Consider the following 23,564-nt stretch of genomic DNA (forward strand, 5'->3'; position numbering starts at 1 on the left):
AGACCGAGATTTTATTTATACATGCATGCTCTAAATTCTCGGTGAAATCCCTTCATTTGTTAAAATGGAAGGTGGGAATCCCTTGTGAAACGGAGGTTACTTGTAATGTGTGTTCAATACATAAGGCATGTCACGTAATTCCTAAACTTGATGCAGAACATCAATTAAAATATACTACCGATTATTGTCTAATTTTGGGTTGTAGTTGCTGAGAAAATGCTTGTTAAAAAAGGTATATAGTTTAGACTTCAGAGGATCTCCTTGAATCAAGAACTTTAGTGCCAATATCAGATTTTGACGTGTATATATGCTTGCATGGTTTGAAGTTTGTTGTTATTTTGCCATAGTAATATCAACCCTGATTTTTTTAAAAAAATTCTAATTTTACACCTAATATTTCTTTTATTATCATCGTATCTATTATTTTCCTCCCCAGGAGTGGATAATATATTTCCCATGGAAGTATTATAAAAACTTTTATAGTTATTGTACTGGAGAGACCGTATCGGTCACGTGGGTCAACACGTGCCATTTCGTCAGACACTCATGCATAGTAAGCCACGTACAAGCATCACCATCAACGTCGGCTCGGCATGAGGCCGAGAACCGACATCAGTCTGGTTAATGCCAATATGGACCATCGTCACTCATCGAGTCGGTTCGGTCAAGTACCGTTTTGACATAGATCATACCGGAAGTATACAAGCTGCCGTATACGGACTAGACGGTTCGGTCATTTGCCGTTCCGACTAGTATTGAATAGTCGGCTCGGCCTCTTGCCGAAGGGTTAAACAAGTCATAACGGTAATCACAATTAAGAAATGTAAGTACATGATTAAAGCCTAACAACCAATTAGTACCGTATTACCTAATTTGGTAAATATCTGAGAGGGCCCATCACGCTCAGGCCCATGTCAGATGCTATAAATAGGTCACACATAACAAGGTATGTGACTGTTCATTAATTATCCTAGAATATCGTGCTTATCCTGACTTGAGCGTTGGAGTGCCTTTTGCAGGTACCTCCCCCCTCTGAAGAATCCGTTTGAAGTATCCGTTCGGCCCTTCTTACCAAGAAGACTACGAGTGTATCCTTAAGCAGGTACAGTTATTAATTAGCAATTAATTATATAATATTTCACGCAGAAAATGTCAACATATATACTTCATTCCCTTTCCATGTACATAAAATTAGTAGAACATGACAAAATGCTTATTTTATTTTATTTTATTTTTACTTCGTCTAGCTAACCCATCTGATGCCACACCACGCCCTATTCTTCCTTCCCTCCTAGTCTCAGTATTTTACTATTTTTCTATCTTTTTCTCAATGAACTCTGCTATAGAGCAGTAGAAATATAAATTTCCCACCGTTATTTTAGTGTCCAAACATTTTGGTGTCTCATCATTCCTAAGTTAATCAATCCATAATAAGGTTATGGGTGAAAAACATGCGATATCCCTTATACCCATTGGTATATAAATGACATTAATTATCACTTTATTTGGCCGATAAGAAATGAAATTGAAAGGAAAAAACCAGGAAGGAAAGAAATAAAAAAAGATACAATTAAAATGAATTTTAAGTAAATTTTTGTATTGTTTGGTTATATGAAAAGTGGAAGAATAAAAAAGAGAAATATTATAAAAAGACAATTTTATCTCAAATTATTAAATTCAATTTTAAATCAAATATATATATATATATATATATATATATTTAATTCAATAATCTAACAAATATACATAATAATTGCTATATATCCTACATATAAGATCCAAATATATAATTTATCAAGATTTAAAAAAGTAGTTAATCTAATTGATAATACTCTTGTACTATCTTTCTTAATTAATATTTTGTTCTCTTTTAACTAATTAAAGTGTATGTTTTATATTTTTTCTCTCTCATAATTAATACTACTTATTCACGTAATCAATTATAATATATATTTTTTAAAGAGTTTATAATATTTCATTAAACTAAGAGAATATGTTTTAATAAGGAGTATTTTACTCTAAAAATAATAAATATATCAAATATAATGAATTGAGTCTTACATAAGAAATAAATAATTATTATAAATTGAGTCTTATAAATAAGAATGACAATAGTATTTAATCAAGTTTTTAATTCAAATATCTATAAAAAAAATTATTTAAAAACTAATTATTTAACCAAATAAAAATATTTTCACCCCCCAATAGATTCAGTGGCTCTGAATGTGAATGAGAGTAGGATTGGCACACCTAGTAGAGGAGGCTTTGGTGGCTTGTGTCGGGACCATGAAGGACAGTTCCTTTTTGGCTTTTATGACTTTTTGGGGGAGGCTTCTGTTCTTCATACAGAGATCTTAGCTCTTCTCCACGACCTTCGTCTTTGTTGGGATAAAGGGTTTTGAAAGATTGTTTGTTATTCAGACTCTACTTTGGTGGTATCTCTCTTCCAGGGACCTATTCCAATGTTTCATCGCTACGGAAATCAGCTCATGGAGATTCATCAGTTACTCAATTGTGACTAGACTTGCACTGTTGTTCACACTTTACGTGAGGGTAATAGTTGCGTAGATGCTCTAGCTCGAATGGGAGCTTTAAGAAATGATAAGCTAGTTATTTTACAAGAACATCCTATGACTCTTTCTAATTTGTTACTAGCTGACTCTCTGGAGACTGTGTTTCAGAGATGCTAAGTTTTATTTGTATTTTTGTTAGTTTCTTCTTTTTATTTCTCATTCCAATATCAAAAATAAAAAATAATTTTTTTTTCATATATACTCTGATTATATTTTATTTAAATTAAATTCAATCACAAATAAAAATATTATATAACGGAGTTTTATTAAATCTAGAAAGCGTCAACATCAACGTGTTCGGCTCCTCTCCACTTCCTTAAAAAAGTTTGACATTTCCATTTTATTAAACATGTGCCTGACACGTGAATGACATTACTTTCATGCATAGTTTATAAGAATCGGATTCGCCATCAAATAGTTAGGATATTGGATAGTAGATCAAATATTGAATTAATGAATCACTAATTAATTATATGAATCAAATTATTATTATTATTTTTAAAATATTTATTTTAAATATATTTTATATTTATAAATTTTAATAAATTTATATCTTATTTTAAATTTTCATTTTCATTTTATTTAAAATTATTTTTACTTTTATTTTGTATAAAAAAATATATAAAAAAATTACATGTTAAATTATATATTAATATAAATAAAAATATAAAAAATATGTTATATATAATATACTTGCAATTAATATCACAAAATAATATATGTAATATCTACATAGATATTATATTATTAAATATATAATTTAAAATTAATATATTATAAAAGTTATTTAAGTTATATATATTATAAACAAAGACATTAAAACAAGTGGTCATTCCAAGCTAATTTTTAAAACTTTGCTTCTATGGTCCTAATTTAATTTTAATTAATCTATTTAATTTAAGAAATGAAACTAATTTCACATGAATATATAACAAGGTTATTCATGTCATTTACACATCAATTAAAAAAAATTATGTGCTCTCTTTAGTGAAACACGATGTCTTTTATGCAACAAGTAAAAATATTTATTTTACAATTTTCATTTCATTTTTTGGGGGACGTGCAAGTCTTCTCCATTTTTATATTGCTAGTACTTCGTCCAGTTCTCCATAGATGGAAAAACTTTTTTTTGTATTTGATCAATATGATATCTACTCCTTTTTCTTTTACACAAAACATTAAAATTTAATTTTTTTAAAAAACTTTTATGATAATTTCTTACAAGAATGTAAAACATCTTCATCATTTTTACATTACAGGTGCTTTGCTTTTCATAGGTGTTCTACTCTTCGTAACTATAAAGGCTCTTTTACATTTAGAGTAATGTGTATCCATTTTTCTTTAAATTAATTTTAAGTTAACTGAAACATATTTACACTTCTATGGATTCATTTTGACTAAAAATTCATTTCTTCTTTACTTAATAATAGAACATGCATTTGGGATTACATGTTTTTCTTTTTCTTTTTCTATGATATTTAAGATGTTGATTGTATTCTATTTTAGAAAATATAAATGTGTCATCTATTTTGGTAGTTGAAGGTATAGAGAAATGGATCAATAATATTCATGAAAATATTGTGTAAAATGGCCAAGAGTGTGTTGTTGACTATACACCTCACTTGAAAATGAATTTTGAATGAGGTAGCGGCTTATGAGTTTTATAATGAATATAGTAAGAAAGTAGGGTTTGTCGACATTCATCGTGAATATGAAAATAAAAGCAAAAATGATGAAATTTTGACTTCAAGAAAATTTTCTTGCTTCAAAGAGGTAAACAAAGTGTTGACAAATGAGACCATTTGACAAAAGAGGTAAGAGTAGACACTAGAACAAATTGTGGAGCACGTATGGTTAATATTTTAGTTGATTAGGAGATTGAAAAATACAAGGTTATTGACTTTGTAGCTCAACATAATCATCATCTTCAATTGCCATAATATATTCATTTGATTCGCTCTCATTGATGCATTTTTGAGTCACAAGCATCACAAATTATATTAGATGAAGAATCGAGATTAAAACCAAAAGATTTCCTTAAATATGTGTCCAAATAGGCTGGTGAAATAAACACACTTGGTTATACAATGCAAGATCATAAGAATAATCTTCGGACTAAGAGGATGCAATCATTAAGATATGGTGAAGTAGGTGCTTTGTTAATGTATTTTAGACAACAAAGTGAGAATCATTTGTTCTTTTATGACTTTCAAATGGATGTTGAAGAGTGAATAACAAATATATTTTGGGTAGATACACAAATGCTAAATGATTATGGGTACTTCAATGCTGTCATCCCTTTTGACACCACATACAAGACAAATAAGAATTATCGACCATTGAGAGTGTTTGTTGGACTTAATGATCATAGGTAAACAATTGTTGTTGGGGGCTGATAAGTGTCTAATTAGTCTGATGAAATATAAATTTGAGACACTTATCTAGCACAATTTTTGTATATATTGATATAATTTTGGCCAATACACTTAGAATCAAAAAGGGGCTCTTAATTGAAGTCATTATATGGAGTGATGATTTTTCTTATCAAAATTTCCCTTTATTTTGCAGATTTTGAAGATTGGAACAAGAAAAACAATCTAGAGGCAAACGGCTCAGCCATTCTAAAGGGCTGAGCGCTTTCAAGCCAGAGAGCTTAGCAAGTGCAACAGAGGAGAGGCGCTCAGCCGTCCCTAAGCGCTGAGTAGTTTTGGCCCTGGAAAAATGAGTACTCTCTGCTTCCTAGGCGCTCAGCGGATTTCAAGCGTTCAACCCCTTTGCTTGCTTAAGGATGAAGGAGTCTCCCAGGCGCTCAGCCGTTAAAAAGGGCTCAGCCCTTTAGGTTACTTCATGATGAAGGATTCTCCAATCCGCTCAGCCGTTTCCAAGCGCTGAGCGGTTTCTTCTCTTTCTTGCCTACTTTGTTTTAATTCCAGCAACTATAAAAGGGGCAGAGGAGAGAGAAAGCAGGAGGAGAAGTTGCACGAGAGAAAGAACAAAGCGGAGAAAAGGAAACAGAGCACCCTAGAGCTTGTGGGAACGCAGTTCTTCGGATGATCTTGTTCTTCTACCTTTCTTCTTGTTATTTTGTGCTTTCTTCTTCTATGGAGAGCTAAAGCTCTAGGGTTGGGATTAATGTAGTCATCAAACTCCTGAGTATTCCTTTTTGATTCATATATATATATTACATCTATTATTCAGTGCTAGTGATTTGTATTCTGTTCTTAATGCTTAGATAAACTAATCATTTATCTTTGATCTTGAATTTAGAATTTGGTTGGAAAACGTTTTCTGAATCTAGATTTGAAACAAATCACCTATTAATTTTGAAAGTCAGGGATGGTTTTGAAATTAATAGTTGCAACAAGTTCTGATTCTTAATGCGGGATATTTAACTAAATGAAGTGAGGAATCATTCATTGAGTTAAATATCTTAGAAATTCTTATGCCAAGGAATTGGGTTTGAACGAATATAGAGAACTCAATGGCAATGAGTAATAGAATCATTTGCAAGAATCAATAGGAATACATAGGAGGGAGATTGATGAAATTTAATCCCAACTGTTTATCATATCTATTTTCTTAAATTTAATATAACTTTGGTTACTTAAGTTTAAATCACTGCTCATATCAAATATTTAACATGTGTGATTATTCAAGCTTTGAATTTACAAATAACAATTAGTATAATAGAAATCAAAATCTACTTCACAAGTCTCTGAGGACCGAAAACCTTTTTACTATACTACAGAGACTTGGGTGAGCTTACTTAGAGAATCAACAGGGGCAACATTGCTTTATGATGAAACAATCTCTTCTTTTCAATGGTTATTTGAAACTTTTCTAATGGGTGGAAAAAAGCCTCAAACTATTCTAACCAATCAAGATGCAACAATGGCCAAGGCTATTTCTTTAGTCATGCTTGAAACATTTCATGGATTATGCACTTGACATATTAGAGAAAATGCCTTGAGGCATGTAAACTATCTTTATCAAATGAGTTCACAATTTTGCTTAGACTTTGAAGCATGCATTGATCTACATGAAGAGGAAGTTGAATTCCTAAAGGCATGGAAGACTTTACTTGTTGAGCATGATGTTTTTGATGACTTATGGCTACATACAATTTTTCTTGTGAAGGAAAAATAGCCATGGGCATATGTTAGAAAAACTTTATTGCAAGAATGAGATCGACTCAATGAAGTGAGAGCTTTAATGTGATTTGAAGAATCATTTGAAGTCAAATTTCAATTTGGGACAATTTTTTGCACAGTTTGAAAGAGTAGTCAATGGGAAATGGAACAATGAGTCAGTCAAAAGCTGAATATGAGTCAATACATAAGTTCCCTAGGTTGAAATTGAAGAAGGCCCTAATGCTTGTACAAGCTAGAAACATTTACACGCCAAAAATCTTTGAGGAATTTCAAGAGGAATATGAGGAATATTACTTGCATAAAAGAATTGAAAGAAGGGTTGTATGTTGTTACAAATTATGACAATTGTAAGGAGCAACTAGTAACGGGGAATCTTGTTGAATAAAAGGTAAAACACAAAAAAAAATAATAAAAAAAAACAGAGTAAAGGATAGAGTGCAAGACAAACAAACAGTTGACACATGGGCCTATATTATAAAAATGTACTCAATCAACACGTGATTGGTGTAAGGTCAAAGCTAGAAATTTGATTTGAGTAATCAATTTTTTTTAACACTTACATATAAATATTCTAACATCATAAATAATTCAATATCATTTATATTTTTTTGTTTCTTTTTCTATCACATTATATATCAATATTACATATATTTCTCTATTTTTCTTTTTTTAAGTATAAATTAACATGACAAATTTCATCTATCAATCTATAATATTTTTTTTAATAAATTTTAGGGGGCCAAAAAAAATTTTCAAAGTAGTTTTGATATATTTTTGAAAAAAATGGAGGGGACCATGGTCCCTAAAAGTTCCCCCCTCCCTCTTCCCCTGGGTCGGTGGTTGGATGGTTTTTATAATATTATTGACTATTGACAAAATCAAGTACTTAGGTATGCATCTCACTCTCATAACTCCTTATTTTGAGTATTTACTTATGTGTTGAATTTTGATCTCATCCATCCAAAAAATTCCAACACCAATAATGTTACTAGGTATTTAACAAATTACCAATAATATATCAAAATAATGTATATAAGTAAAAAATAAATTTTACATCATGAATTAACGTTTGAAGTTGAATTAGACTTGTACCAAACTTCTGAGTTAGAAACAAAATTTATCTTAATAATTATTGTTGAACTTATTAAGTAATTTACTATAAGTCCTTATCAAATATTTACAAATTTTATTTTCACAAACTTGATCGAGAGAAATGTATGTTGGAATTTCATATTAACAAATGATATAGACATATAGTCAAGATGTTGTATATAAGTAGGGGTGAATCTTTACTCTTGAACGAGTTTTTGAGACTGATCATACTCAAATTCTAAGATGGAGAGCACGTGGAGTCACTACCAATAGAAGCATTTTGGTTCATCAAAATTCTAATCCTCTTGATTTCAAGTAAAGAATAGATAGGAAGTAAGAAAATCACTCCAAACTTAGCTAACTCCAAATTTTCGCTAGTCACCTTAAGTGTATTTAATTATGTTCATTATAACGAGCTAAATCCTACATATAATACGTGCATTTTTTTGTTGATAATTCATAGTTGAAATGCATGCTAGTGTACTATATCCGAATTATAAAATTTGAGTGCCTTATACCAAATCACAGGATTTTCAGTTTTTACTTATAGCTGACCAGACAAAAGTACGAAGGTGGAGCTCGTATTTTTTTTTTTTTATTATTTTTTTTTATGCTGTTTGAAACAGTACACAATCATGGCCTAGTCTATGTTCAATATAGCATAGATATATTTAACCAAATAGTATGAAGCTGATGCTCTCATACATTGCAAATTCAACCAAAATAGTTTAAATGTGTTTGAAAGCACATCCAAAGCTTATAGACATACGTAAATTGTGTTCATTGATGCAAAAATTACAATAGTTTGTGTTCTTACTGTATTCTGTGAATTTCTGGAACTTCTGTCAAGGGTTAGAGACCTTTTCCTCTCAACCTCTTGGGATGGGGTACCTGGCTACCTGCAAAAGGACTACCATGCTCAAGTATGAGGGAGTCTTCAAAGTGTAAATTTTGGACATTTCTTTGTTGAAGATCTTCTATTAATGAGAAGATAATAATTAGTAGATACGATAGACTTTGTTACATACGTGAGATAATTTAGAGAAATATTTGTACAGTTACATGTTGGCAATGATGGATCATCCACCAACATGGGTAAGCCGAGCTAGTTAAAGACATGTTAGCTTCTGAATGTGATTTGTGTTTACCTCGACTGAGGGCAAAGTGAGTTAGTTGGGGGTAACCTGATATCTTAACTAACTTCATGTCAAGGTTGGCCTAGCCAAGCTGTTATTTATCTTGGTCAATTTAAATTGTATAAACTCAAATGCGCATAAAGGGCACAATAGATGTTCCAAACATGCTATAAATTGTTAGGCTATAACGTTGTCACGTGAATATGAAAAGCAAGAAAGATGTCCCTAAGATGCATGCTTTGTATTTAGGTACAAAATTAGAATAAAAGTCTTAATATTTCATTGGAAATTGAAAGTGTAAATTAATAAGTTGTTTTTAAATGCTAAACCTTCAATCACTTGAGTATATATATGCATATTCAAACTTCTTTACTCCCTACATTGGATATCTTAGTATGTGACTCCGTTTACTGTTTATGTTTGTACATGGGAAAAGAATACCGCATCTATTTTTTATGCTCTATACATGCTTATTAAGCTATATGTGCATGCTTTTCCTCACTACTATTTAATAAGGAATTCAAAGTTGCAACTTTCAACCCTGTAATACACAATGAGAAAGCTTATTTTGAATAACCTCATATGCTACATAATGCTTCCAAAAGCATTTTGAAATACAGTTATTTTCATAAGAGTTTTTGTTTTTTTTCCTTGGAACATTTTGTCGATGGAATTTCAATTTCCTGTTTGGCTCAACTTTATTTGATGACTTTTATTTAGCCCTGTGGAGAAAAATGTTCAGGTTCTCAAAGCTTGGCTCTCTGTAGTTCTAACTTGGCTATGGTGCCCAAGTGGACTTCATCTGGACCATCTGCAATTCTTAGTGTCCTTGCAGTAGCCCAGAGATGTGCCAGGACTGTGTCAGATGATACACCAGCTGCTCCATGCACTTGCATTGCCATGTCAAGCACCTTCAGTGCCATGTTTGGGGCGGCTACCTGCTCCCATACCAAGCATAGTTGTGAAAGAAATCAGCATCACAAGTGAAGGATAGGAACTTAATATTGGAAAAGTATGCTGTTACAAACAATTACCTTTGCCATTGCTAATATCCCTCGAGCTTTTTTGTTCCCATGCCTATCGAGTTGGTCAGCTGCTTCCAACACTAACAATCTGGTCCTCTCTAGCTCTATTCGGCACTGAACGACACATGCTATGTTAAAATCTTTGAGTTGTGTTTAGATAACTTTTTCTATAAACACTAAAGAAAATAAGAAGGTAAAATAAATTAAATTTTTCATACAAGTCAAAAGGATGCACTTCAACGTTTATAGAAACTTTCTTATCTAACTTCTCCAAAAGCTGAGGTGCTTAGTTGATTTTGACTTATGGAAGAATTTTAAGTAATTTTGCTTTCTATTTTCTTTTTCTATAAGGATTTATGGAGAAATTTATCTAAATAAGACTTAAATAAAGTCAAACTGAAAGAATCCTAATACCTTGGCCATATCTGAAAGAAATGAACCATGTTGAGCAATCAGCTTCCCAAATGTTCTTCTACTAACAGCTCTTTGAACCATCAAATGCATGCCTCGCTCAGCTGCACCTATCAGTCTCATACAATGGTGCAGCCTTCCAGGACCAAGCCTACCCTGCAAGAATGCAAGTTATCAGCATGCGAAAAGTATACTTTTCAGTACTTCAGCAAACATCTCAAAAAATATAGGAAAGATATAGTGTTTTCTGCTAGAAAGCCCAAATAACTCACACGTATGATAGTGGAATATATTGAAACTATTATAAAAGCGTCCACTTTAAATGATAATTTACACTCAAAGTTGGGCTCATCTAAAATTATTGGGCTGCTAGCTAGATATTTGCCAAAGACAGTGTCAAAGTATGTTGTCCATCAATAATTATGGGTTGACGTAAGGAATAGTCCTCTCTAGACTATTGCCATTGGAATGAGCCTCATGGTTTTGCCCTTATAAGGGTGCCTCATATGGGAAACAGGAACATCTTAATTTACTCATTTCGGGACTCTTGAGTGCTTTAGTATATATGGTGTCAGCATTATTAGTCGCTATGAAAAAAATTAACAATGAAACTTTAAGCAGGCATTACTCTTTAAGGCATTATTATTAACACATGAAAATTGAAGCTATGCAACTATGTAAGCTTTAAAGAAAAATTCAAATTTAATTGTACAAAAGATGTGTAAGCTGGTGGATGTCAGGGTTCAAACCAACATCACATCCCAATATTCAACCTAAGGAAATATTTTTCAACTTACTTGAGCAATCTCAAATCCACGTCCTTCCCCCAGTATTATGTTTTTCGCTGGCACACGAACATTTTCAAATGTTACTTCTGCATGCCCATGAGGAGCATCATCAAAGCCAAACACTGTCAATGGTCTCTTTATACGAACACCAGGAGTTTGGACATCCACTAAGATCATAGATTGCTGTTTATGCTTCGCTGCATTGAAGTCAGTTTTTCCCTGTCCATATATGTTTTGATTACTCTCTGATCTCTACTGACACGAATAGCACATTGACTGTTAGTGCAATAACTTTCAATCAAATACTCACCATGACTATAAGAATTCTACATCTTGGATCCATAGCACCGCTTGTCCACCATTTCGTCCCATTGATAATATATGAATCTCCTTGCCTATAAAAGGAAGAAAAATTAAGAAAATAAGTCATCTATAGTCTCATAAATGTCAAATTGGCTTCTATGAAGAAGCTTCACTCAAACCTATGCATTTTTGGGTAATTTGCTAATGCATTTACACCAGCTAAATGAAAAGACTGAAGGCATGAATTGCTTTAAAATTATGGATAATCCCACCTTTTGATAGAACACTCAATATTGGTTGCATCGGAAGATGCAACACTAGGTTCTGTCATTGCAAATCCAGACCTAATCTCCCCTTGAAGCAAAGGTATTAGCCATTTGTGTAGTTGTTCTTTGTTTCCATAGCGAAGCAACACCTAATACGCAAAGTAATGCTACAACCAGATTAGACAAAAATTCAAGGTAGACAGATAAAGTGAAATGCTAAATATGATCAATCCAGAAGAGAATCCAATTAAATTTGATCAGTTATTGATCAACACAGCATATCTATAAGTTCCATCTTACCTCCATATTACCTGTGTCAGGTGCACCACAATTAAACACTTGAGGAGCCCAAACCGAACGACCCATGATCTCACAAAGGTATCCATATTCGAGATTTGTTAGACCAGCACCCAGCAACAAGTCATTCGCATCACTAGAGAGACCATTATTGCTCCCATCAAAGATAAGATTTTTCGCTCTGGCAGCACTATCAAGCTGCATAAAAGAGACACGTCCAGGGAACTTTATCTCAAAAAAGCAAAGTAATGTTGAGAGGTAATAAAAAAAAGAAGTTAAAAAACAACCATAGATGACAAATGTTTAATAATGCAATATTCCAATTAGCTCTTCAAGCAGAAAATTTTTTAGTTTAGGAGTTATTTCCTATTCCTTATTATATTTCTTGATTCAATACCTTGTTTAATTAGGGTTAGTAGTGTTATTAGTGAGCATAGGCTTGACTATGCAACACCGGCATTGGGTTTGTAAAACTGCAAATAAGACCATTGAGTTTGTATTTGTATCATATTATCACACAAGCCAAATTTCTACATCGGCATTGTAATATTTTAATGAGCAATTTACAAAGCTTGAGCTAAGGTCTATAATATGCAATAACCTGTCTTAAAAAATCCTAAAACCATGAATGTCACATAAGATTGAGTACTTCACAGTGGAAACCTTAAATACAACCTATTCCGAATAGTTTCACTGAAAAAGTGGGTCATAAAAAAATTAGTTAAGAGATTAAGAAAAATCTTGTATAATAGAGTGAACTTTGATGATAGAAAGTAGAAAACAGTGAAAATCCTTATATACAAAGGTCAATAACAAATAAATTCATATCAATTATTGAAGATCAGGAGAAAGCAGTTAAATATCAAAACCTGATGGATGGATAAGCTTCTGAAACCAAAAAAATACAGATAAAATAAAGTACAGAAGAACAGAGCTAAGATGCATACAGGAATCCATAAGTTCCACAAGCCTTCTTTCTTTGCTAGCTCCTTTAACTTTTCCTCTGCTGGGTGAACAGTCCAACGAGATTCTGATTGGGCAAGTTTAGAAAATTCATTTTCCATGGGGTAAATGTGTTCCTCCATGAACTTAATTAATTTGTTCCTCAATGCCAAAACCTTTTGACTAGGAACAAACTTTCCCTGAGTTGGGAGGCCCTGTATATCATTCCCATTCACCAACTCTTTTGAATAGTCTCGTGTATGTGCATCTGATTTGTTAGAGTAAAAATGCCTCAGCTGTTAGTGTAGTATTAACAATCTAGTATTATGATTAGCTTAAAGAATAGAAACAAATTATATTTGAGATACATTACATACGAGAGCCAATAATGTTTAAATGTTATAGCTACCAGAGGGAGGGTGCTGAGGAAGCACGGATTTGCGTTCAATAAATTCCCAGGCAACATCTATAAGGCCATTAGCAAGTACTTCTGTGTATCGAGCACGCTCACCTCCTGATGCATTACCCTATAGCACATAAAGAAGCCACAAAATATAAATCTTAAAATTTTAATGACAACAGCATCTCTAACAAATTTATATACCTTAACCCATCTATTATACACTCCTGCATAAATTGAAGCCGCACGGAAAAAAGAAAAGGCAATATAAAACTTCCATTCAGCAACTGGCCATTTTCTTCCCTGGCATCCAAAACTCCTTTGTTAGATCTTTAATAATAGACAAAAGATATGATACAAAGCAACTGATATAAAGCTACCACTATTTCACTTGACCATTTCTAAAGGCTAGAAGTTGTATATAAGTTGCAAATTTTAGCTACAAACTAAACGATAGATCAACATATCATACAGATGTCAGAAATATGCCAAAAGCATCCCCAGCAAATGTTAATGACCATCAAATACAAAGTTAATAAAAATTTCAAAAAAAAAATCCAAATCTCCATTTATGAGATTAAATGCTGTTAGATATTTTAATCCTAGGTAGACTATAAATTTATAATTGTCACACATTCCTAAAAACTAGTAGGATGTTGAATATTATGGAGCATATATTGGTATAACCCTTTTGTAAATTGTAATTACATTTGTTATTGGGCTGTTACAACTTGCAAGCACTTAACCCATGCGGATTGTGCTGGGTTTTGTGTGCCCTGTGATATGTTTTTCATAATGAATAGGTTCGTTGCATTGATTGACACAAGGAGAAGCCCTTATTGAGCTATGTGATCTTCCACATATATAGAAATGAAGATAGTTTCTCTCCTTCCTATACATGAATCCTTCTTTGTTGTTGCTTTTAGAAACAATTATGGTTTTCATCTCAACTTTCTAGGCAACCCTTTATCCTAATATCTAGATAGATATTATTGTGCGGCCATAATTAGAATGTAATGGATTAGGAATTTCAAATTGTTGCTCATTTTTATTTTGCTTGGATTCTAAATTCCCAAATACCTAATAGTGGAATTTCCAATCCTCAAGAAGTTTTCAGGCAAAGGTAATACATAAATTTCTTTGATGTATATCAGCATATCTAATAAATAATACAAAAACCCAGTTGAGGTATATATAATGACAATACTTACTGACAAAGAGCAGTAATCAGCCAAATATTCTGGTAGTGAAGGAATTCCTTTAGGTAATCCAGCACGTTCCATACCTTCTTGTATTTTATCAAGCCCAATATCTGCAATATAAGGCTTCCAGGAAAAAAAAAATCATGAATTGCACTGGTATCTCAATTAATCAACAGCTTAGGTGATCTGACACAATGATTCTATTTTAACATGAGTTTAAGAAGCCAAAAGAATAAATGAAAATACAAAACATCCCTATCATATAATTAAAATGCATATTCAAAACAACTATGTTGTGTAATAGAACACATCTTTATGTACCTAGATCTCGATTCAGAAAAGTGATTATATACTACATACCAAACAGCTATATGCAACATCACACATTTGGTTACCAAGGGTAGACAGTTCCCAGTCAAGGATTCCAATTACTCGATCCTGCAGCAGAAAGAAAACTTATCAGGCATAACTACTGGGTTCTAAGATGCCAATGAATTATTACACGTCCTAAATACTAATCTTGAGTATTGACACTGTCCAAACTCTAGAGTAAACTAAACATGGCATTGAGAACATAAATTTTTTTCTCTTTTAGCACAACAGTTGCGATACTCTAATTTTGATCATAACCACATAAACAATATATGCATTAATACCAGAACAAAGAAAAAGACTTTCTTTTCATCCAATGGAACTTTAGGAAAGTGAATAATCTTACTATATGCATCTTACCTCTGTGGGATGGAACACGAGATTGTCAATGCGAAAATCTCCATGAACAAGACCTCCTGTTGCTCCTGAAGAATCTTCGGGAGGGATTTGATGTCGTAGCCAATCAATCAGGGCAAACATTTTTGGGTTGCTTGCAGGTTTACCCTCACTGGTTGAGGCAACATATTGCTTAGCCCACCTTTCAATCTAAAACAAACTATCCATCAGTGCTATAGGGTTGACAAAAATAAAACTATTTTGATCCCAACCCCTCTTTAGTGTCATGGTATAATAGCAGGGGTGGTGATAGCCGATAGGACATGGAGGAATGGAACACAAAAATGGGCATGGTGAAAGGAAGGGGTAAGTGCCCCCAATCTAGGATAGATCCTAGGCAACCTGATAGGCTCAAACTTCTCAAAGAACCAAACGGAGCGCTCAAACTTTTGGTCTCCACAACATTCACTTTCACGAATTTATTGTACTTTAATAACTGTTTAATGCATCCGTCTGTGTTCAGCTTTTTGTCCTTATACTATATGTCTCTATGAATCAAAAATAAAAACCATTTCAAGGCATAACACTGACCAAAAACAAGCAGGCAGTTTAACTGTTATTTGTATACAACAATTTACCTGTCTTTTGCAATAATCATTGCGTCGCCCATAATTTCCCAGACCAATCGAATCCACATTAGCAGAATGTAAGGAAGCTAAGGCTTTAGCCGTTCCCCGGTAAATTGCCCTCCTCTTCTCTGGTGCCACACCCTGACTCATTTACACAACACATGTCACCAACCAAACCAATGCAACAAGTAATGATTTCCTCACCCCCTAAACAGTATTCGCACCTGATACACATCTCTCCTTTCTCTCTATCTTTTTCTTTTTGTTTCATCACATTATCAATTATTTATCTTTTCTCTCTTCCTATACGGGGTGTCTACACCCCTTGAGTGTCAACAATCTTTTTCCTTTAACAATCACGAATTTCAGTTGAGAAAACAGAAGCTAACTAGAAACAAATCATACCGGTAACTTGGGGTCAATAAATATGCGCCCCTCCAAATATTCCATGATGTAAAACGCGGTTCCAATAACAGATGGATCATTGCACAAACAGAAAACCTTAGGAACCGGAACATCGGTATGAGCGCCCAATGCCTGGAGAACCTGAGGTTATAAGGGGTGAAAAAAATCAATTTTGTTCTCACTATTATGATTTTTCAAATCCAAAACAAATCAGCATTCAATATCCATGAATGTAACTAAATGAGAAACCTGAAACTCTCTATCGACAGCATGAGCTGAAGCGAGCAATTTCCCCGGAGGCTTCTTTCTGAGAACATAGCGCTTCAGCACAGAGCCATGAGAACCCACTTCCAACAAGTAGGTGGGGTTGGACTGTCCATGCCCAAACTAGAAGAAAAATTCACCACATAACAAATCACACAGAATTTAAATAAAAAAAACCAAAAACAAAAACAAATTTTGATGCAAACCCAGGTGACCCAGAAACAAAAAGTGGCAAAAAAAAGAAGACAAAAACCTGGGAAACGACGAAATGGGTGGGAGGATGAGGGAAGCCAGAAATGTTGGAAGAACAATAGCGGAGGAGAGAGTCAAGGGGGAAGTGCTGAGTCACGTTGAGTTGCGTAACGAGTTCGGCGTTGTTCCTCGCCATATCCGAATTCGATCTGTAAGACTATGACCGATGAAGAAGAGGATTTGCTTTTACAGTTTCTAACCTCACGGCTTTTTCGATAAGTGTCACACCCGAACCCTGTGGGATTCTTGTCTATGATGATAACTACGACGTTGTCGAGTTGCGTGAGAATTTAACCTTTTTTTTTTGGAGAAAATAACGTTGAAAAATAGAGTGAATAGAAATACAAGGAGAAAAATAAGTAAATAAAAATAAAATAAAAAAATTAATTATTTAATTGAAAAAAATAAGTAAAACATATATATAATATATATATATATATATAAAGTAAAGCCTATTGTTTTTTTTAATTTTCAGTTTTTAATTTTTTATCAATTAATTTTTACTATTCTATTTATATATATTTTTTGTTTTCTTTATTTATTTCATCTCAATCAAATAAAATAAAAAGAAAAAAATTATATGAAGAATTAGTTTCATGATGGGGCTTTGGATTAATTTTCCTCTCACAACGAACTGATATGATATCTTCTGATTTATGTATAGAAGTGACACTGACATCCAGGGATGGCAAAAATACCTGCATCCGCAGGTATCTGTGGATAAAATTCGTTACAGATAATAAATGAATAGGTTAATTGGATACCCGCGGATAATGGGGACAGATAATTATTTTACCCGTTTCTAAACGAGGCGAGGGCGAGTATGATGATATCCATACCGCAGGTACCCGTTTAATAATATTTCTTAAATATCATAATTATCCTTGTACCACATAACCCTAAAACTACACTCTTTTATCTTATTTTCTTTTCATAGAATTATGTTGGATGTAATTCGATTAATTTTTTAACTTTGATTGGACCAATAAAATTTATGTATTTTAAGTTGTCTACTTTCATTTGAAATTATGATATTGAATTATTGTAGCTTTGGAGACTTTCACTTACTTGTGTGAGATTGATGTATTTTAAGTTATTAATTATCTTGCATTTTTATTATTATTTCAACAAAATTAACGTTAAATAGAAGTTCAAAATTAACATTAAATTTTTATTTTTAATATTTCAATGACATTAAATATAAACTTAAAATTATTTGTAATATAATTTTTTTTAATTTCTTAAAAATTATAAATATCCACGAATATTTGTGGATATTCAAGAAATTCATAGATACCCGCGCGGATATGAGATGGGTATAGGGCCAAATTTCATCCAACGGGACGGGGACGAGTTTACTATTACCAGCCTTCATGAGGCCCCATTGTCATCCCTACTGACACTTATGGTAACATGCACTGATATATGTGCAAACGTAAGGATTAAAGTTATATATAGTTGTAATATTTTATAATTAAATTTACATAATTATGATATTTTAGACACAAAAATTACATAATTAATTTGTCTCAATTTTTTGTTTTGTAATGATTTTTAATTATCATTTTAAAATTTCAAAATTAAAAATTCACATGCATAACTAAATTTTACAATAAATAATATATACAAATAGTACTATATTTAAAAATATAAATTATAATTAAAATTTGTATCAATAAAAGTTTTAAACATATAAAATTATATTTTTTATTTAATATAAATAATTTATATTATAATATTAAGAAATTATTTATTTATAATTTATTTTGAAAATATTAAATTTTAATTTATAAATAAATATAATAGATAAAATTTCAAATAGTTAAAAATGATGAAAAAAATTAAAAATAATTTCATCAAATTTCTAAAAATATTAATTTATATTTAATATATAACAATTTATTTAGTGTTATTCTTTTATTTATTTATATTTTGTCTTTTTAATTAGTTCAGAGATGGACTAATGTGTAGGGATGGCAACGGGGCCCCATTAGGGCGGGTAATAGTAAATCTGCCCCGTCCCGCTAGATGAAAATTGTCTTCATACCCACCTCATATCCGCGCGGGTATCCATTGAGCGGGTATCCATGAATTCCTTGAATACCCATAGATATCCATGGATATTTATAAAATTTTTAAGAAATTAAAAAAACTATATTACAAATAAGTTTAAGTCTATATTTAATGTCATTGAAATATTAAAAATAAAAATTTAATGTTAATTTTAAAGTTGTATTTAACGTTAATTTTGTTAAAATAATAATAAAAATGTAAGATAATCAATGATTTAAAATACATCAATCTCACTAATTTAAAGTCTCAAAGCTACAATAATTCAATATCATAATTCTAAACGAAAGTAAATAACTTAAAATACATAAATTTTATTGGTCCAATCAAAGCTAGAAAATTAATCAAATTATATCTAACATAATTCTATAACATGCTTAACACATGTTGGTAACTTCATCAACCTCACTTTTGTAAGAAAATAAGACGAGAAAGTGTAATTTTAGGGTTATGTGGTACAAAGATAATTAGGATATTTAAGAAATATTATTAAACGAGTACCCACGGGTATTGATATCATCATACCCGCTCCCGCCCCATTTATAAACGGGTAAAAAATTATCTGTTCACATTATCCGCGGGTACCTAATTAGCTTATTTATTTATTATCTGTAGCAGATTTTACCCGCAGATACCTGCGAGTGCGGGTATTTTTGCCATTCCTACTAATGTGAAATACTAGCATATATTGATGCAGGATGTCAATGTTTCACGTATCAATTATTCGGACTTCCTATTCTATACTTGTTATAAAGGAAATATGTTTTAGTAATCACTCTTTTGGTCTTCACTTTTTAATGGACCTTTATACCCTTAAATATAAAAAAAAATTATATCTTTTACAATTTCTGATATTTATCTGTATATAATTATTAGAGGCATGAAGTGCCTTAGCCCCTCTAGTTAACAATAGTAGAAATTCATTTCGTCCCAAATCATGGTATGTTAATTTTTTTTGGTAAAATATTTAATATAACATTTTTATTTATCTGATTATTTATTATAATTTAAAATTCTTTTTTTTTCTTACTAGTAAATTTTGTTGTATAATTTATTATATAATTATTATCATTCACCAATAAAAATAACAAGACTCACAAGTCACAAAATTTTAAGAATTTTTTCCTTCTCAATTTCCTTTCAAACAAAATAGAGAAGAAAAATGTTAATAACATATTCTCTAAAACACTATTTTAACACACTTTTTAATTTAGTTAAAATTTATTAGAATTATAAAATTTAATAGATCTCACACTTTATTTAATGATGATTCTTTCCTGATATTGTAGTTTAGTTTTTAATAAATTTTAACAAATAAAAATAAATATGTTAAAAAGAATGAATTAAAAATATGTTACTACTTACCGGCACTCTTCAGCAATAGAATACCTAACATCTTTCTTAAATTCCTCCCACCAAAATCATCCAAAACATATGTTAGTAATATATTACTCTCTACGCTCTATTTTAATTATTGGTTTTTTTAGAAAAAAAAATAATTTTATTTATTTATCAGTTTCAAAGTTTAAAACAATATACCAATTATTTTATTTTTGTTAATTATTCATTCTATTGTCAATTATAAGAAAAAGAAAAAAAATCAGATTTAACACATATTAAGAAAATTAAGTCTACATTAAAATTTACTAATCAATATTTTTTTTAAAATTATTTTTGTTATAAATGTCAAAAAAAAATATTATAACTAAAATGTCATGCATTAAAAAAGGAAAGTTATTTTAGGGAGAATATTATTAAATGAGATAAAAGTGGTTGAAGTTTATTTATATTTAAGAATAAAAGATATTTTTTTTCTTTGTTGCTTATAATAGAGAGAAAAAAGTGTATCATATTTAGAAAAAGAAAACAAAAAGAGTATATCCTAGCACCTCCCCCAACTTTAATTAATATGCATTTATTATAAAAATAAAAATAAAAAATAAAAGAAGATATAGTAAAAAATAAAAAAAAAATATTTTATGAAAAATATATAAAACAAAATTGTTATGTTTATTAGTTTACGACTTGAAGGATTATTAAAAGAGAATAGAGGTGATAATAACTAAAATTTGAGCATTTTTAATTACTATAATTTATTATCTTTCTCAACATATACAAACAGAAAAAATATATCAATTGAACTAAAAAAAATGTGTGATTTGTAACAGTTATTTTGACAGTTTCTGATGATTAAAAACTGCCACAAATGGTATTACCGGCGCGTCGGACCCACAGACGCAAAAAATGGTTTGTAGCGTATATTTTGTAAACCCTAATTTTGTGTCAGAAAATTTAATCACTTTACTACCACAAAATGTATCTAAATTTTGTTTGACTCATTATTTCTAGCGGTTTATTTTTTTTTTATTTATTTACACTTTTTCACAGTTTTAAATCGTAAAAAAATATATTTTTTTTACTTTCTCAGGTTTTCTGACAGTTTTAAACCGTTAATTAATGTAGTTTATTCTAAACTATATCGATGCATTTTTATTATTTAAAAAATAGATTTAAAATTATTTTTATTATTATAAATTGAGAAATGATAATCTATATATTATAAGTATTTATCAAATTATTACTTAAAATAATTACTAATTATATGAATTGCTTAAAAGTTGCACATTGGCCTACACATAACAAAAAAATTGGGGAAGCGGGGGCCCCAAAAAAATGAATGCAATGACTTTAACGTATAAATAAAAACTAACTGAGCAAAAATTAAAGACTCAAGGTTCAAGAATTTAAAACATTGACCATGCATGTACTAAATTGGACGTGTAGAAAAGAGACAAGAAACAAAATATTATTCAAATTCTATATCATGAAAAATTTTAAAGGCCTCCAAATGCACATTACCTTAGCCAAGAAAGCACTATGGGCTTCAATATGACAATCAACAGATAGATATAAACAGAGTCCATACCTCTAATTCATCACGTACTTGTGGCCACTAACAATATTTATGCTCTTCACCAATGGGAGTCTGAAATCCCATTCTAGTTCTGGATAAAGGAATGGAGCAATAAAGCCACCACTAGCAGCGTCAACATGGATAGGTGTATCCCATCTATGTAATATGACAAGTAAATTAAGCAAATTAATTAGTTAAGATTCAGGTAAAGGAAAGCAATGTAAAAGAATTTGAATAGGTCAAAAGAGCTAATTAGTGCAATATTACTCACCCAGTTTGCTTGTTTTTCTCTAGAAGTAGATCATTTAGGAGCTTCACATCTTCGAACTCTCCATTGTAAGTTGAACCCAAGATTGCAGCCACACAAATAGTGTTCTCATCAACCAGCTCAACGGCTTTGGCAGGGTCCATCACGTAGTACCCTTCTCTCACCTCCACTTCCCTTAACTCCACCTCAAAATACCTTGCAAACTTCTCCCAACATACCTACATAATATACATTATCATGCAAAACGCATGAGTTATAAATATGTGGCATAAAATAATTATAATTTAAAGGTGGCTGAATATAAGTAGTAGACGCGTAATTAATCCATGTGACATAATATTACGTTCTAAAATATGTGACAATGATAAATGTTTAACAAAGGGAACTAGAAATGAAATATAAATATATACCTGGAAATTGGAACCAGTGACCAAATTGGGCTTATCATAAGGCTTTCCCTCTGCCTTGCGTTTGTTCTGCCACTTCTTCTCGAATGCAAGCCCTGCCAGCATTATGGCCTCTGAATCTCTGATGATCCAACAGTTCCTGCTCCAATTGCATTCTCATTTTCTCCAACTTCAGCATGGAACAAACGTGCTATCATGTTCACGCACCGATTCTGTTAATTTCATAAATTAAAGTACAGCATCAGTGATGAAAAAAAAAAAATTAGGCAGGGATCAAACAGAACAAAAATAATAACATCTCTTTGATATCTCAAAATTCTAAAGAAGATTGAAAAGGAAAATTCATTGTTTCATAAATAGATATATATGAGAAGAAGATGAGGATGAAGGTCAGTGGTGGCAGCATACTATAAAAATAGAGTTGAGAATTGAGACCACAGTCAATCAGTCACATAACAATACCTTGAAGCCACACGAACATTGTATTCCTTTCCAGGATGATAAAATTCAGCAAGACCCCAATCTATCAAGCGAAGTTTACGCAATTCATGATCTATCATAACATTATGAGGCTTGACATCTCTATGCATTATGCCTTGTGAATGGCAGTAATTAAAAGAAGAAGAATCAAATGCAGCAACTTCAGCCCAATTGTACAATGATACATAAGCTCATATTGTGCAGATATTTGTTTAGAGGGTTCTAGATAGGAATGAGGTGTACCACCCTCTGAGTTGTATTTTTTTCTATTATTCTTTTTGTCTTTATCCTTTCGTACATGATAGGTTGTATATATTCAACATTGCTTTCAACAATACAGTGTGAATCATTTTCTCAATCATTTTCCTGAGCCTATTCTCTGCCATTTGTCTTTTTCTCTTTTATGGTATCAGAGCTCTTGGAGCTCTGCTAATACCTTCCTTCACTCATCATGTCCGAAGTTCATTCTCACACTAGTCTTGATGGTGGTGTCCCTAACATCGATCTTAGTCTCAATCCCTCCAGCCCATATCACATTCATCCTAGTGAAGGGCAAAGTTCCGTCACAATCACCCCTGTTC

General features: G+C 31.5%; 2 protein-coding genes across 3 annotated transcripts; both read right to left on the reverse strand.

Moving 5' to 3' along the window:
- Positions 1 to 9,496: 9,496 nt before the first annotated feature.
- Positions 9,497 to 17,105, reverse strand: IBR3 (acyl-CoA dehydrogenase-like protein). Its single transcript, XM_020370258.3, has 17 exons — positions 16,846 to 17,105; positions 16,578 to 16,715; positions 16,329 to 16,469; positions 15,933 to 16,064; positions 15,319 to 15,504; positions 14,947 to 15,024; positions 14,596 to 14,709; positions 13,589 to 13,687; positions 13,394 to 13,511; positions 12,990 to 13,252; positions 12,046 to 12,240; positions 11,752 to 11,894; positions 11,487 to 11,571; positions 11,186 to 11,395; positions 10,392 to 10,544; positions 9,987 to 10,091; positions 9,497 to 9,890 (listed from the first exon to the last, which is right to left on the reverse strand). Exons 1-17 carry the CDS (start codon positions 16,978 to 16,980, stop codon positions 9,699 to 9,701), a joined length of 2,487 nt encoding a protein of 828 aa, XP_020225847.1. The 5' UTR covers positions 16,981 to 17,105; the 3' UTR covers positions 9,497 to 9,698.
- A 4,597-nt stretch (positions 17,106 to 21,702) lies between these two features.
- On the reverse strand, positions 21,703 to 23,261 carry LOC109807682 (glutamate decarboxylase 1). Of its 2 annotated transcripts, none has more exons than XM_083062983.1 (4): positions 22,966 to 23,261; positions 22,507 to 22,715; positions 22,100 to 22,314; positions 21,703 to 21,984 (listed from the first exon to the last, which is right to left on the reverse strand). In XM_083062983.1, the coding sequence occupies exons 2-4, from the start codon at positions 22,606 to 22,608 to the stop codon at positions 21,843 to 21,845; spliced, it is 459 nt and encodes a 152-aa protein (XP_082919109.1). In that variant the 5' UTR covers positions 22,609 to 22,715; positions 22,966 to 23,261; the 3' UTR covers positions 21,703 to 21,842. The 2 variants fall into 2 exon arrangements, with proteins under 2 accessions (XP_082919109.1, XP_082919110.1); XM_083062984.1 differs by having other exon boundaries at positions 21,843 to 21,984; positions 22,912 to 23,261.
- Between the last annotated feature and the right edge of the window lie 303 nt (positions 23,262 to 23,564).

The sequence above is a fragment of the Cajanus cajan genome, chromosome 1, assembly GCF_000230855.2.
Source record: "Cajanus cajan strain Asha chromosome 1, NIPB_CcT2T_4, whole genome shotgun sequence".
NCBI classification, from domain to species: Eukaryota; Viridiplantae; Streptophyta; class Magnoliopsida; order Fabales; family Fabaceae; genus Cajanus; species Cajanus cajan.

Bases quoted from the DNA above. Each gene is read 5' to 3' on its own strand.
- IBR3 (XM_020370258.3), bottom strand. From the start codon at position 16,980: ATGGCGAGGAACAACGCCGAACTCGTTACGCAACTCAACGTGACTCAG. The intron at 13,253-13,393 runs GTAGCTATAACA...CTAACAAATCAG, and splicing joins TCCTCAGCACCCTCCCTCTG to ATGCACATACACGAGACTAT. The intron at 11,572-11,751 runs GTGGGATTATCC...TTCCTTTTATAG, and splicing joins ATTGAGTGTTCTATCAAAAG to GCAAGGAGATTCATATATTA.
- LOC109807682 (XM_083062983.1), bottom strand. From the start codon at position 22,608: ATGCTGGCAGGGCTTGCATTCGAGAAGAAGTGGCAGAACAAACGCAAG. The intron at 22,315-22,506 runs GTATATATTTAT...TATATTATGTAG, and splicing joins TCACTGGTTCCAATTTCCAG to GTATGTTGGGAGAAGTTTGC. The intron at 21,985-22,099 runs GTGAGTAATATT...CATATTACATAG, and splicing joins GAGAAAAACAAGCAAACTGG to ATGGGATACACCTATCCATG.